This window comes from Peromyscus leucopus, chromosome X (genome assembly GCF_004664715.2).
Source record: "Peromyscus leucopus breed LL Stock chromosome X, UCI_PerLeu_2.1, whole genome shotgun sequence".
NCBI classification, from domain to species: Eukaryota; Metazoa; Chordata; class Mammalia; order Rodentia; family Cricetidae; genus Peromyscus; species Peromyscus leucopus.
Window position 1 is genome coordinate 22,169,746 of NC_051083.1, and position 16,554 is coordinate 22,186,299.

General features: G+C 43.2%; 1 protein-coding gene across 1 annotated transcript in view; it reads left to right on the forward strand.

Annotated features, from left to right (window-relative positions):
- The first annotated feature begins 6,557 nt into the window (after positions 1-6,557).
- The window catches only part of LOC114702841 (lysine-specific demethylase 5C-like), a 39,449-nt gene continuing 29,452 nt past the window's right edge, over positions 6,558-16,554 (forward strand). The window contains 8 exon segments of the mRNA XM_028883414.2: positions 6,558-6,610; positions 7,229-7,391; positions 10,947-11,024; positions 13,370-13,492; positions 13,776-13,862; positions 13,864-13,947; positions 15,525-15,570; positions 15,573-15,656. Coding sequence (XP_028739247.1) covers positions 6,558-6,610; positions 7,229-7,391; positions 10,947-11,024; positions 13,370-13,492; positions 13,776-13,862; positions 13,864-13,947; positions 15,525-15,570; positions 15,573-15,656 — 718 coding nt within the window.

Consider the following 16,554-nt stretch of genomic DNA (forward strand, 5'->3'; position numbering starts at 1 on the left):
TTTAAAAACTTTTGAGATAGAGTCTGGAACTTACTATGTCAACCAGAATGCCATTGAGCTCACAGAGGTGTCTATGCTCTGAGAGCCTGTCTTAAAAAGCAAAAGACATAAAGCCAGGTAGTGGTGGCACACCCCTATAATCCCAGCACTCGGGAGGGTAGATCTCTGAGTTTGGGGCCAGCCTGGTCTACCCAGAGAAACCCTGTCTTGAAGAAACAAACAAACAGGCAAAAGATATTAAAGATAAGCTGGGAATAAAACTTAGTGATAGGGGCGCTTGCCTAGCACACACTGGTCTTAGGTTCCATCCCAGATACTATAAAAACAAACAAACAAAATCAATGAGCACAAAATTGTAGAGATCCTTTAAGGTGATTCCTGTGTCCTTTGACATGTCTCCATCTTTCTTTGAGCATCACCTTTTTTCCTGGCACCATAAGATACCCTTAGATAGTTTTCTAATTTCCCCGCCCCCAGCCCATAAATCAGGTTTTTGTTTGTTGTTTTTTAATGAAGATTCTTTCTTGTAAAGAGTTTGGAAATCAGGACCGAGAAAGGGCATGGTGGCTCACAAGTTTAATCCCCAAAGTTTGTAGAATGAAGCAAGAGGGATGCTGTGAATTCTAAGACTGCCTAGGCCAGTGAGTGAGACCCTGTCTTATTCTACCTACTCACCTCCAAAAAAGAGAGAGATTAAGATTTAGACATTAGGATTATAGATCTATGTTAATAATATCATCGTATTTGGAAAAAGCTTCAGCATCTATTGATGATTTTCCAAGTCCATTATTCCTTCCATATTTTTTTGTTTAGAATTCTAAAAGTTCTCAGATGAGTATAGTGATACATAATAATCCTAGACCTTAGGAGGTGGAGGCAAGAGGATCAGGAGTTCAAGGCCAGCCTGGGTTCCATGAAATCCTGTCTCAAAAAAACCGAAAGAACAATAAACAAACTTTCCTTTTTCTCTATTTTTCTCTATGTATATCAGTGTGGAGTTATTGATTTTTATTTGAATCAATTTAAAGTCTACTAGTGTCATAATTCATGTTGAATTATCATTATTTTGATTATATGGTTTTGTTGTTAAGTATCTGTCTCCATCTTTCTTTGAGCATCGCCTTTTTTCAGTCACCATAAAATACTCTTAGTCTTATAATTTCCTAATTTCTTAAATTATACACATACTATACACCTATATTTCTTTTTGAGTATGTCTCTGACTCTCTCATTCTCTATCACATATATCTTGTTAAGGCCATTATAGTTCAGGGTAGAATCTGGATATGGTGGTACAAACCTATAGTCCCACCCACTTAAAAGACTGAGATAGGCCGGGCGGTGGTAGCACACGCCTTTAATCCCAGCACTCGGGAGGCAGAGCCAGGTGGATCTCTGTGAGTTCGAGGCCAGCCTGGGCTACCAAGTGAGTTCCAGGAAAAGGTGCAAAGCTACACAGAGAAACCCTGTCTCGAAAAACCAAAATAAATAAATAAATAAATAAATAAGACGGAGATAGTTGAATTGCTTGAGTACACAAGCTCAAGATCAGCCTGGCCAACATTATGGTGCTACTCCATCTCAAAAAAAAAAAAAAAAAAAGAATAGAGGCTGCAGAGAAGGCTCATCCATAAAGCACACTGGCTGCTCTTGCAGAGAACTCAGATTCAATTCCCACACCCACATGACAACTCACAACTGTATGTAACTCCAGTTCCAGGGAATCCAGTGCCCTCCAAAGACACAAACCTACATTCAGGCAAAACACCTGAATACATTAAAATAATGATAATAATAAAAAAATTTTAAAATATTCCATGGTAGAAAGATAGTAAATGGTTCACAAGTGATGTAGAAGAGGGAGGTAGAGGTGAGAGGAGATGGGTTCCAGAGAATTTGGGAGTTGGGCAAGGTAGTTCCTGCCTGTAAACACAGTACTTGAGTAGAGGCAGGAGGATCAGGAGTTTAAAGTCATCTTTGGCTACATAGCAAGTGAGGCCCCATGTTGAACAAATAAACAAGCAAACAGCCTCAATCAAAGACCAAATAACAAAAGACAATGCATACCTATTTTGGAATTTTAGAGACCTAAATTAAAAGGAGGGACAGCTCAGCGGCAGAGCACCTGCTTAGCATATATGAGACCCTATGTTCAGGGCACTGGGTGTCACCACTACCACTAAAGCACAGTGTCATTCTCATGCAGTTTATTTACAGAATAGATGGGAGTATGGTTGGGAGCCCAGGCAAGACCTTGAGTTATTGCTCTGCCTAATATTCTATTCCAGCCCATCTCTCCCAGGTGGCTGGGTGAGGCCAAGCCAGCCTTCACCACAAAGTCAGACCCCTGTTGCTTCCTAATTCTGAAGCCTGCAGTGCCCAGTCTCTGGTCCCCAATAAGACTTGAAGCTTGGAAAAGGAACTCATTTCCCTAAACACTTTTCTGTGTGAGGAACAACATCTGAGACTTTCACAGGTAGAATTTTGGGGGACTAAGACAGTTGTAGGTTTGAATTCTGGCTCTGCCACTTTCCAGTTATGTGACTTGCACTTGAGTTTCATTCTCCTCATCTGCAAGACAGAGATAATACTACTCCATAGCACCTGGCCCTCAAAGAAAGGCAGACATAATTATCTCTAATGAAAGGATTACTTAAGTTCTTTCTATGAACAAGAAAATCAAGGATCAGGGACGTGAGGTATTTGGCAGACACCAGTGAGTGCATATCTGCTCCAGGAAGGCATGCCTTTGTATTTCCACATGCTCACAATAGTTTCTGGTGCATAGTATGACTTTCACAAATAGGAATTAATGGACTCAGTCTCACTGGCTTTAAAGAGTGTGCAGTTTTCTTCTGCCCTGAACTATGTCTAGGCTAAGGACAGTAGAGAAGACTGTAGAAGACTGAGTGGTACTGAGACCAAAAGCCTCGTTTTCTTTACCCTTTATTGAGCTCATCCAGGTAGAAAAGTCAAACTGTCTTTAGCTGAGGAACAGCAAACTCACCAACCTTAATTTTACTCACTTTTCTCCTGCCTGTCCCTCTTACTTTATATTGTTATTATCATTACTATACATGTGGGACAGGATCATGCTATATAAACTCATGTTGGCTTCAAACTCAAAAATCCTCCTTATTTAGCCTCCTTTGTGCTAGGATTACTGCAGAGCCACTTTTAAAAAAATTTTTTTCTTTGAAGCAAATAGTCAAGTTTTTTTTTTAACTACCTGAATCCTTAAAATTTTTTTAGTACATTTATTTCTCTCTCTCTCTCTCTCCTCTCTCTCTCTCTCTCTCTCTGTGTGTGTGTGTGTGTGTGTGTGTGTGTACTACATTGAGCTGCATGTGTTGAGGTCAGAGGACAACTTGTGGGAGTTGGTTCTTTCTTTTCATCATGTGGACCCTGGGGGATCAAACTCAGTTTGTCAGGCTTGGTGGCAATTGCTTTTACCGAGTCATCTCTCTGGACCCAAATCTTTTTTAAATCACAATTTATATATTTATTATTTGTGTGCATTTTGTGTGTGGGCATGTTTGTGCCACACTGTGCATGTAGAGGTCAGAGAATAGGAGTCAGTCTGTCCTTCTACCACGTTGGTCCTGGGAATCAAAATCAAGTCATTAGGCTTGGCAGGAAGTGCCATACACCAACTCACCAGCCTTGAACCTTTTTAAAAAGATTTTTGGGGAATATTTATTTATTATTTTTATTTTACATGTATGAGTGTTTTGCCTGCATCTATGTATGTGCACTCTGTGCATGCCTGGTGCCCTTGGGAGCCAGAAGAGGCACCAGATCCCCCTGGAATTGGAGTTGAGGATGATTGTGAACTGCCATGTGGGTGCTGAAAATAGAACCCAGATCTCTGCAAGAACAGCAAATGTTCTCAACTGCTGAGCCATCTTTTTCCAGCCCCCGCCCATCCTTGAATCTTATTATTACCTTAAATACTTATCCTTACTTAGCTTGTGAGGAAATGTATCTAAGCAGGCATATGATAGGAAAAAACATTTGACCAGGAACCTGCAATTTCTGCAACACTGGCAAGTTGTTAATCTTTCTAGAACTTGATTCCTCTTCCACAGAATGGAAACTTGACTTACATCTTCCAAGGCTGGGTGTGTTGGCTCATGCCTGTAACCCCAACATTTAGGTGGCTGAGGTATAGTGAGTTCCAGGCCAGTTAGGGCTACATAGTCAGACCCTGTCTCAAAAACAAAACAAAACCCCAAACAACAAATGAAAAAATATGAAAATATTAGCTGGGCACAAGGGATATTCTTTCTGTTTTGAGACAGGGTCTCGAAGCTCAGGCTAGCCTGGAACTTGATATGTAGTCCAGGTCGGTCTGAAGAGTCAGTTCTTCTGCTTCAGTTTAGGATTGCTGCAGGAGCCACCACACTGCAACAACAGTGAGATCTGCAGTGAGCTTTACTTTGTAATGACATGCTAACTTTAAGAAACAAAAAATAACAACTACCAAATAACTGAGGGACTGCTATGCACCAGGTACTGACGGACAATTCTGCAAGGCAGGCATTTTCATCCTCATTTCAGTTTCAGTTAGGACTAGAAAATAGCAGAGCTAGAGAGATGAGAAGGCAGGGTTGTGGCAGGAATCTTAGAAGGTCTTATTAATAAAATCAAACCTGAGCCAGGTATTGGGGTGAATGCTGGAAGATCAGAGAAACAGAACAAGCCACAGCCACCTCAACTCGCCAGTTCCTCAGCTGATCCTGTTTCCTCAGACTGGAAGCTTCTGTGTCCTCATCCCAATGGCTCTCAGCTGAACTGCTGCTCAAAAGCCTGAAGCTTAACCAGCTAAAAGCTTCTAGTTCCTGGTCCTCACGCCTTATATATCTTCCTGCTTTCTGCCATCATTCCCTGGGATTAAAGGCTCGCTTTCTGGGATTAAAGGCTGAGTCACCATGCTTGGCTGTGTCCTTGAACACATGGATTTTTGCCTCTGGAATGCTAGGATTAAAGGCGTATGCTACCACTGCCTATCCTGTATGTTTAATATTGTGGCTGTTCTGTCTCTGACCCCAGATAAGTTTATTAGGGTGCACATATTTGAACACAATACCACCACAGCAGGTCTGTGGGACTGCAGGGTGTGACCTTCTCCCTGTGTACCCTACTTCTTCTGCTAGGATGGCTTAAGCTTAGTCCTGAAGTAGAATCTACTTAGTTTGTTACTGTATGTGATTAGTAACAGTTAACAGGAACAATAATACTCCTCCTCTTCAAACACATTCAAGCTATGGTAGATTTTTTATAGTATACAAGAAATGTTTGCAAAGAGTACATTATTTTCAGTCAATTTAAGCTATCAGTTATAAAATGCACTTGTTTTTCTTTTGTTTACTCAACATTTATTGCTTACTATACAAGGTACTAAGGGTCCCTGCGCTTAATAATTCAGTCTGATGGAGAATATAAATTTAATTAGCATGTGCACAGGTACTCAAACAGTGACACACAATCTGTGCATATAGGTACACACTTCATGAAATTTTAGATGATCCTCAAATACAGATATATGTCACCACCACCCCAAGTACTTTTTTGTGTGTGGTGCTATGGGTTGAATCCAGGGCCTTACATATGCTAGACAATTGTCTACCACTGAGCTACATCTCCAGCACCAAAGTACTGGTTTGATATATAGCTGCCACGGATGAACCTATGGAGAAACAGCTTAAGGAACCTGCACACGGTAGATGTACATGTAGTAGTACTAAAATACATATTACAACAGCTACCCACAATAATTACATACCTATATGCATGTAAATGTTTGGAAAGCAGTACGCTACAGTTCACAAAACTGGCAAACAGGTGTTTTACACAGAAGTCATTGGGGTTGATGGATAAAATACACTGTTGCTTAAACATCCAATAGTTAAAATACAAAAAACAGGGTTTGGGGAGATGGTTCAGTGGTTAAGAGCACTTATAACTCTTGCATCCAGCACCCACGTGGTGGTTCTCAATTATCCATAACTCCAGTTCCAGGGAATTGGACGTTGTCTTCTGACCTTGACTGGTACCAGGCGCACATATCGTGCATATACATGAATAAACAAAAATGTAAACCTCCAGGCTTTTTTTTTTTGTAGCAGTAGTTGCACCAAAGTATATACACCCTTAGTGTTTATACAGTTCAATGCATACAGAACAGCTGAAAGCATTCATTAAAATGCTGATGGCCAATGATGCTGGGTAAGCATAATATATTTTTACTCTAAGTGGAATCAAAGCTTCTAAAAATCCACATTCTCTAGAGAGTGAGGAGTTTCCTGCTTTCCTTTAAAAATAAAACAACAACAACAAAAATCCCAGAGGTGTAAATCTTGTAAGTCTTCCCCCAGTAGCAGGCACACCGAATGTGGGGGGGGGAGGCGGAAGGGGGCGGAGATTCCTCGAAATCGCCGCCTTCCGTGGTTCACACAGAAAAGACATGGGAAAGTAAAGGACATTGGGGAGGAGCTGAAAGCCTGCTTGGGATCTAGGGTGTGTGCGTGCGCGTGCGCGAGTGTGTGCGAGCGCGCATGGGCGCGTACCAGTTCGGCCCACTACCTATGAGCACCAAGCTCCTCTTCCGGTTTGTCTAGAGACTGCGCATGCGCATCACTGGCCTTTAAACGTGCACCGCCGGTCCATCCGGTAAAAAGGATCCGGTAAACAAATTACAATTTTGTTCCTCCGCCACTGAGATGAACTATTTTCTCTCTGTCTGGTAAATACTTTTAACTAACCACCTCCAAATAAGGAGCATATAACACCAGATTTATCTCAGTCATCACAGAATGAAGGCTTCCTAGGGTTTATTCTGACTCAAAGTAAATAAAACTCGGAGAGCCACCTCGCGGAGGATCTGGTTTGTTGTGGTGAGGTGCAGAGGTGGGGGGAGGAGACGCTGACAAACCAAGATGGCGGTGGCAGCGATGAAACCTGCGGCGACTGGGACTTAACTGTAGTAGCGAAGGCTGCAATAGTTGGGAGGCAGCGGTAGGGTGTGGAAGAAACGGAACAAGATTAAGGGCCGGTAATAGGAACCTTAGCCTGAGACTTTTAGAGCACGGCACCCGCCCCCCTCGGCCCTTTACGGGCGGTGGCCGTCCTGCTTAGGGCCTAGACTCGGAGAAGTGCCTCGGTTTCAGAAAGCGGCGGCGCCATGAGTCCTTAAGGGCGGTCTGAGCCCTCCCGATCTCTGGCCCAGCTCTCGGGCCCACCATGGAGCTGGGTCCGACGATTTCCTACCGCCGCCGGAGTGCCCGGTGTTCGAGCCTAGCTGGGCCGAGTTCCGAGACCCTCTTGGCTACATCGCGAAAATCAGACCCATCGCCGAGAAGTCCGGCATTTGCAAGATCCGCCCACCTGCGGTAAGGCCGGGAGCTGATGGTCGCCGGCGGCGAGCTTGTGGGTGGATCCGGGTAGCCAGTGTGAAGGTCCCGGTGGAGGGCAGCAGGTGTGGGAAGATGGATTGGATGGGATCTTGTGGATGCCTCGCGAATCGAAGGAAGGGTGCTGGGGTCAGGGTTCTCTCGTTTTGTGGCATGCAAGAGACCTGGGTTTGAGCCCACTCCCACCCTACTCTTGAGAATTTCTCTTGGTTCAGTACACAGATGCTTAGTGGGCTGGGGAGAGTTCGTGGGGAGGTCCAAGAATACATCTCTTTCTTTGTATTATCTAGATCAAAGCTATGCTAAGTAAGGACTACTGTCATTTTAAGGCAGGCTGTGTGGTGTAGTGGAAAGATCACATCTTTAAAGGGAGACAGACCTGAATTTAAAAACTACTTAGAAGGTTAGCATCTGTATGACCTTGGGCATGTAAGCTAATCTCTGAGCCTGTGAATTGTGTGCTAGGAATAATTAGATTAAACTAGTAACATAGTACACTCTGGTAAGTGGTAATTACTGTGACTGTGAAGGTGCTTGATGTGGTCATTGGTTTGATCCTACGTGTGTTGACTCATGTTTACTCACACCCTGTCAGGCCAATTCATCTATGATAATATCCTGGCCTGATCAGTCAGTCAGGAAATCATTCTCACAGTGGGCGCTCTTTCTGGCGTCTCAGAGATGGGTTTAGGAAATTGTTCCGTTTTCTAGTTGAAGGCAATGTCAGAACTTTCTTGCACATGGTCTCCACAGACTTCCTGTGGAGAAATTTAGACCAGTTAGCTTGGCATGTCCTTCTCAGAAGATTTCTACTCTACCTCTGGCCAGAATGTAGGTGATCCTATAAGATAAGGCTTTCTTGGGTTCTCAGAAACAGTGGAGCTATGGAAATCTCCCCTGATTCCCAAATATTAGTAGAAAGGACCCTATTTTTGGTACTAGTCCTGACTAGACCAGAAGTTTTCCAAAGGCTAGCACAGGCTGCTGCCTTGCTGACACTGGAGGAGAAATGATCAGTGTTTAGGGACCACATGGGATTTGGTGGACTGGATTGAGTTTGCTTGCAGCAGTGTATTTCTGAGGAGGTGATTCAGAATGTGGACTCTTATTCCCACCTGAGGAGAGCACCACAGGTCTCCTTATCCAATGTAATGTTTTTGGTGCTCTTCCACTGGCTGGTTTTAGATGCATCCTCTAGGCCCTAGGGTCTAGGAAGTGTTGGGTAAGCTAATTTCTTCCTTGTTGGAGCCTGGCTACAGGTGTCTGAGGATGCTTTTCTGTGGTGAGAGAGTCATATAGCTGGCAGAGAGGAAAGGTTAGACTCTTGGATCGCCTTAAGGAAAATTCCTTGAAGTAGTCAGGAGGGGCATATCTGACATGGATTAATGAGGTCGGAATTTCCCTTTTTGTCCTTGAGCTTTGGGCAGGTTGGCCTTATATAGGTGCTATTACCCTGCATTGGGGACCAGGATGGGAAGGAATGACAAGTCCATGGTGTGTGTGTGCCACAGGGACTGTCCTTTGGTAGGCTTCTTTTCTCTGCTCCGATAGCATGTTTCTTTCCAGCCCAAGAGACCTGACTCTGTTTTTGCTATTGTTGATGATTTTGTGTGGGCGCTCCCCACTTCTCTCTATCTCCCTTCAACCACCTTGAGGCCTTAAAGTGTCTGGCTTTCTTCTGTTTGGAACTTGAATTACTCACCCAAGTGGTGCTTGGGCCCAGGATGCAAACCTGTGTGTGAGTAGGTATTGGAGTTTGTCTTACAGGGTGGTTTTTGGTTTGAATTTCAGAGCGTAGGACATGGATGGGATATATGTGAGCATCACAGTTTCCTGAATTAGATAGCCGTCCTGTTTGTTACCATATTCTGAGTGCCATTATCCTGAGCATTTGTACTAGTATGGGACTGAAGAGGTTTGCTGAACCTTCCCCATCTATCTGTTGCGTCTATAGCTCCTGCTTTAGGATTTCAGTTCTACACTCTCCTGTCAGGTGCTTGATGTTGCACTGATTCTTTAGAATTGGCTGAGCAGGAAAAAGGGGTGCCTAGAGTTTTGGGTTTTGAGTACCTTTCTGTCTGGGTTATCTGTGCTGATGAGAGTGTTGTAATTTGGTAGAAGGTAAGAGGGTGTGGGGAGCTCCACTGGGCTTAAGCCATACCATTTTAGCCTAATTTTTTTTCTCTCCTGCTTTACTTGGCCTCAGGTGCTTTCTGTCTACTACTGTGGGTTGGGGAAGAACATACGTGCTTTCAAGTATGAATTCTCCGAGAGCATGCATGCAGAAGAGATCAATAGCCTTCTTTCTCTTTTCCCATTCCTTTTACCCTCCTTTCATATGTATGCACTGGGGTGTGAATGCTAGTAGCTTGGTGTAGTGCAAAGAACCAGTGGTCAGAGGACAGGGGTTCTGGTGTTGGCCCTATTGCTAACTAGCACATAATTTCTTCTCTGGGTCTTACTTTTCCCATTTGTAAAATGAAGACATTGATCTAGGTTATTCTAGGGTCTTTTTACTACTTCCTATACAACAGAACTCCAGGGAAGAGAAGACTGTCTGGGGAAGTATTCAGGAGGCTGTTGGGAAGGGGAGTCTTCATAGCTATCGTTTGGGTAGGACAGAAAAAGCTCCAACTTGGCATGGTAAAGCTCTTCCTGCCTTCATTAATTTTTCTTGGCTTCCCTCCGTAAATCCTTGCATTCTTTGCCACAACTATTAGGCTTCCCACTCCCAGACTTCCTTCCTGCTTCTTATACCAGGCAAGTGTATGAGAGAGGACCACAGGAAGGACACTTTTGAGACCTGGTGAGTGAGTAAGATGTGCAGATTCATGTTCCTTGGTCTTTCCTGCAGTGTCTTCTGTGACTCTTTAACAAGAGAGCAGACATTGACAGCCTAAACTGTTAATTCCTGCCAGAACCAGAGCTGAGTTACCCCTCATGGGTATTCATGGGTGGGGCAGACTTAGACATCAAATGTCATGTGAAGAAGCCAGGGCCAGAATTCATATGCCCACCTTTACAGATAAGAAAACAGATTCAGAAAGGTAGCTAGTAACTAGTAGAGCTACAACATGAACCCAGGTCATTTGATTCCAGGTTCTGCGTGGTTGCCAGAACTTGATGATGCGTGTACGGGGTGTGTGTGTGTGTGTGTGTGTGTGTGTGTGTGTGTGTGTGTGTGTGTGTGTTGTGGTTAACTGTTTTGAGCTTTTTATACTTCTCAAAATCCTAGCACTTTATTGTTGGGAAAGACTTAGAAGTTTACCAGGGCATGTACATGAGGTCTTGCATATGGGCCCGAGGGACTCTTATGCCCTGTTATAAGTCCTGGAAAGAGTTGGGAGTGGGTCCGTTCAGATGTTTGCCAGGTTGATGGATTAAGTTGTCTGGAAGTTTTAAGAAGTGTTAATGGAACACTGAGCTACTTTAGGTGCACTGTGATCTTGCATTAAAGTGGGATGATAAAATAAATAAATATATAAATAAAGTGGGATGATAATCTAAGTTCCTTTCCACTTTCTATTCTCCTAGGATTGGCAGCCACCCTTTGCTGTGGAAGTGGACAACTTCAGATTTACTCCCCGAATCCAGAGGTTGAATGAGCTAGAGGTGAGATTACCGGCTGGTGATGGGGTTTGGAGAGGGTTAAGTGTGCCCAGGACATAAAAGAAGCTTTGGAGCTCCAGATATAAGGGCGGGGACAATGCACTTTTTTTTTTTTTTTTTTTTCCCTGACTTTTCCAGACAGGGTTTCTCTCACAGAAATCTTCCACTTGTAGTCGTCCCCGTCTGTGTCCGCACCCCCCCATCCCATTCCCCCCCCCCCCGCTGGGATTAAAGGCATGCAAAACTGCCTCCTGGCCACTTTTTTGATTTGATAACCCAAAGGCTGGAGATGTTCTTTTCCCACAAAACTTTTCTACTTATGAATTTTCCCTGTCAATACCTACCCTACCTGTGACAACAAAAGGTAGTTGTGTGGCTGGCGAAACCTCTTCCTTCTTGACCAGCTCACTGTAGCCTCATATCTAATTTATCCATGGCTTTGTGCTTCCTCCTTTCCCCATTAATATGCATCTTTGAGCTTTTTAAATATTCTAGTGGAGTATTGGGCCAGCTGAACACCAATATCCTAAATTTTTGCTTGTTTTTGAGACCAGAATTCTTCAGCATTGGCACTATTGACAATTTGGATCAGATTTATTTATTTGTTTGTTTGTTTATTTTTGGTCATGGAGTAGTTGTGTGTGGATGTACATGAACACAAAGCTGTTCCCATTGAGAACCACTGCCCTAAACTCAGTCTATATATTGTTCCAGTCAGAACCAGAGTAATGTGTTGTAAGAAGTATGAGTTCCTTGGAGAAATAAATCTGACCAGGTTTGTGGCTGGTATAGCTGTGGCCAGGTATTACCTAGCACTGAACAAGGGCGAATCTTTCCAGAGGCAAGTTAATGAGGAAGGAGGAAGGAGGAGCAGGAATGAGGCCAAGTTTGGAAATGTAAGGGGTTCATATGGAAGGTGTTCTTAGCCCTTAAGGATTCTCATTGCCAAGGAACTTTAATTCTTTTTTTTTTTTTGTTTGTTTGTTTGTTTGTGTTTGTTTTGTTTGCTTTTTGAGACGGGGTTTCTCTGTAGTTTTGATGCCTGTCCTGGATCTCGATCTGTATACAGGCTGGCCTTGATCCTCACAAGATCCTCCTGTCTTTGCCTCCCAAGTGCTGAATTAAAGGCTTGTCCACTACCACCTGGCTAATTCATTTCTTACCATAGGTAGACCTTAGTTCTTCTCTACCTAGGACTCAAAGAACTGACTAAAAAAGAAAAGGACCTCTGTCTCACATGATTAAGTTAGGGATTTAGGACCTTTGGGGAACCCTTCTTAGGCCAGTGAGATTTTTAGGCAAGCATGGGAAGTCTTTTTCTAGTCTCTTTCGTCCATATCAGGTCTTGAGTTAGCCAGGTACCATTCTGTTTCAGTACACCATCTTAGTTCATCAGAACTAAGACCATTCTCATAATCCAGCCACTACAAAACAATTTTTGTGGTACAAAAAGGAGATGAATGTGCTATTTTGGAGTCCAGTGTAGAACTTAGATAAAATTCTAAAGTTTCCAGAGGGTCTTCACTACTCTTGTTAATTAAGTCCATATCTCTGGGGTAAGTGTACTATTTTCCTTTTCCCATTTTTTATTATCTGGAAAGTGTGTCATGTAACCCAGGCAGGCTTCAAAATGTAATGGAGACTATACTCGAACTGTTCATCTTCCTGCCTCTACCTTTCAAATGCTGGGATTACAGGTGTAAGCTACCACACCTGGCACTTATTTTCTAATAAAAAATATATGGGATGTAGTGAGTAGTGCTCATTTGCTCAAATGCAGGAAATCAGTAGTAGAGAGAAAGCTAAGCTTAGAGTTTACTTGATATTTGTGTATCTTAGTACTTGTTATGTGAACAACTCTTCTGGTCCCTATTTCTTCATCTGTACAAGAGATAATAATACACAAACATGGGCTGGAGAGATGGCTCAGAGGTTAAGAGCACTGATTGTTCTTCCAGAGGTCCTGAGTTCAATTCCCAGCAACCACATGGTGACTCACAACCATCTCTAATGAGATCTGGCGCCCTCTTCTGGCCTGCAGGCATACATGCAGGCAGAATACTGTATACTTAATAAATAAACTAATAAAAAAAAATAATACACAAACAGCTTTGTCGAGAGAATAAGTGTATACTCTTATGACCTTCTGGAAGATGAGAGAAGTGGGCCAAGCACTGCCAGAGGCCAGAGCTCATTTCACTGGGAGAAGTCAACTTTGTTCCTTTCCTCTCCTAAGTTGGAGCCAGAACATGGGTTACTGTGGAGTGTCGGCGTGGGAAAGACTGTTGGTGGTAATGGATGGGTGGTGGTAGGAGGTGGCCAGTGGTTTTGAGCCATTTCTTCTTTAGGCCCAGACAAGAGTGAAACTGAACTATTTGGACCAGATTGCCAAATTCTGGGAGATCCAGGGCTCATCCTTAAAGATTCCCAATGTAGAACGGCGGATCTTGGACCTCTATAGCCTCAGCAAAGTAAGAACAGGTTTTTCCTCAAATACTCCCCAACCCTATCTCAGTAAACCCTTGCTACTCTAGGACCCCTTTTGGTTTGGATATTGGGTCTCTGGCTATATATATAATGGAAGGGGTAGACTGGTAGCATAGCAGCATGTTTCCCACCTCTTGCAGCAGTTTGAGATTGGGAGAAGGGGTAGCTCCTAGTGAAGGGCGAGGCTGCAGGCGCTTCCTTACCTTGCTGTAGGCCTGCTTTCTACAACGTTCACATGCTCATGCCCCTTCTTGCTCTTCCTTTCAGATTGTGGTGGAAGAAGGTGGTTATGAAACTATCTGCAAGGACCGTCGATGGGCCCGTGTGGCCCAACGCCTCAACTACCCACCTGGCAAAAAACATCGGTTCCCTGCTACGCTCTCACTATGAACGCATTGTTTATCCCTATGAAATGTACCAGTCTGGAGCCAACCTTGTGGTAAGGATGCCAGGCTGTGGTGGAGTAAGAAAGTCTTTATCCCCGGGCACATATTGGCACACTTCTTTGTTTATTTTTAATATTTTATTTATTTATGTATGTATTTCTATTTGACACAGGGTCTTGATATGTGGCAGGCTAGAAATTACCACGTAGCTAGCCCATTTACCACTTACCATGTAGCTCAGACTGCACAGAAAACTTTTTGGTGGCAAGTCCGAGGGTGACTAATAAGTCCTCCTACTTTAGTTCCCCAAGTGGGAGATTTCAACTGCCATGTCATTGTTATCTTAGATTCTTTTTTATTTTCTTTTGAAACAGGATCCTCCTATAGCCCAAGCTGGTCTCAAACTTTGTAGGCAAGGACGAGCTTTAACTCTTGATCCCCTGCTTCCACCTTCTAGGTCACTGAGATTATAGGCATGCACCACCATGCTGAGTTTAAGCAATATTGGGGATCAAACTCTGGCTATGTCCATGTTAGGTAAATACTTTAACAACTGAGCAGCGTCCCCAGATCGATAACTTGAGCTTTATAAATTGCATTTATGGTGTGTCCATGCAGTGCACATGGAGGTCAGAGGATCATTTTTAGGACTTTCATTCACTTCTTCCACCATGTGGATCTGTGGGATTGAACTGAGGTTCTCAGGCTTGACAGCAGTACCACTGAGCCATCTCACTGGCCCTTGTCCTTGAATCTTTGATTCTCTTTTTCTCAGCCACTCAAATGCTAAGATTACCAATGTGTACCACTGCATACTAGTACTCTTACTAAGACTGGTTCCATGAATTGGAGACTAGGAAAGTAGACCTTACCCTTTCCTAGTGGTACTTTTTTGTTTTCTTATAGAGTCTATTGTCGAAAGTCCTATAGTTAGTTATCTGGGTTTAGTCCCACCAGAGGGGGAAAAAGAAAAGAAAAGGCCTTGTCAGTGGTAGGAAAATGGCTCATTGCTGGGCATTGGTGGCACACACACGCCTTTAATCCCAGCACTCGGGAGGCAGAGCCAGGCGGATCTCTGTGAGTTCAAGGCAGCCTGGGCTACCAAGTGAGCTCCAGGAAAGGCGCAAAGCTACACAGAGAAACCCTGTCTCGAAAAAACCAAAAAAAAAAAAAGAAAAAGAAAAAGAAAAGAAGAAGAAAGAAAGAAAGAAAGAAAGAAAGAAGAAGAAAGAAAGAAAGAAAGAAAGAAAGAAGAAAGAAAGAAAAAAAGGCTCATTGGGTTAGGTGCTTGCTTCTAAGCCTGGTGACCTTCTAAGCCTGGAATACACATGGTGGAAGAAGAGAACTGATTCCCAGGTGTTGTCCTCTTACATTCACATGCTCACTGTGGCATGAATGCCACACAAATAACATAGACACACACAAATAAGCAAATGTTTAAAGGAAGGAAGGAAGGAAGGGAGAAGGAATTCCCAAAGGTGTTAGTGATAAAGACCAGTTTAAACTGGGGCTGTTGGTTTTGATCAGGGGTATAGGCCACAACTTCGGCCATTGGATGAAGGTGAAAGGAAGGTCTTACTTTGGGGGCTGAGATTCCATGCCCTGTACCTTACTCTTTACTTATCCCTAGCAGTGTAACACACGTCCATTTGATAATGAGGAAAAAGACAAGGAATATAACCCCACAGCATCCCCCTTCGACAGTCTGTGCAGCCTTCTAAGTTCAACAGTTATGGACGACGGGCAAAGAGACTACAGCCTGATGTGAGTACTTTTCTTCTTGCCACTAAAGGGCTTTGGGTAGAAAGAATCCTGCTTGCTGACTGAAGCTGTGCACACTGTTGTACTTTCTTTTGTGCTCTTAAGCATTAGCATGCCTCTCAGTGGCTTCATTATTGATCATTTCTCTACTCAGTTGAATTGGAGATCTGTTTGTACTATACTTTTTATGTATATGCCCTGTGTGCCTGGTTTGTTCCTTTCTTTGGTCAGTCTGCTCAGAGTAGAAGTCATCTTTTCTATACCCTACCTTCTTCAGGCAGAGAGGATTATATGCCATACTTTTTTTTTTGGCAGACATCAGAGAACAGTATATACATTATGTGCTCATTGAGGAATACTAATTTATCAGGCCATATTAATGTCAAACATTGTTTTACTTTTTTTGGAGACAGGGTCTCACCTTGTAACATTGACTGCCTAGAACTTGCTATGTAGACCAGGATGTCTTCAAACTCTCAGAGATCTACCTGTGTCTCTACTCCCAAGTGCTGGGTCAAGGCATGCGCCTCCTACACTCAGCAATAATGTTACTCTTTATTTATTTTGAAATTATTTTTTAATTGGAATTGACTTAAATTATTTCTTCCCTCCCTTTCCTTCCTGTCCCTCCAGTTATCCTCTTCAACCATGTCCCCTCTCAAGTTGATAGCCTCTTTTTCTTTGATATAATATTTTCTTGTGTAATGTCTACATATTAAAGCTGACCACTCATTATATAGACAATATAAGAACTCACAGAGATCCTCCCAAAGCTGTTTTGTGTGCTTTTGGGAGTTATGGGGGTCTGGTGATTGATTTGAGCTGCCTTTCAGCCTATGTATACAATCAGTATTGCATCATAGTCCGTCTTAAACCACACCAAACCCAGTCCCTTAGTC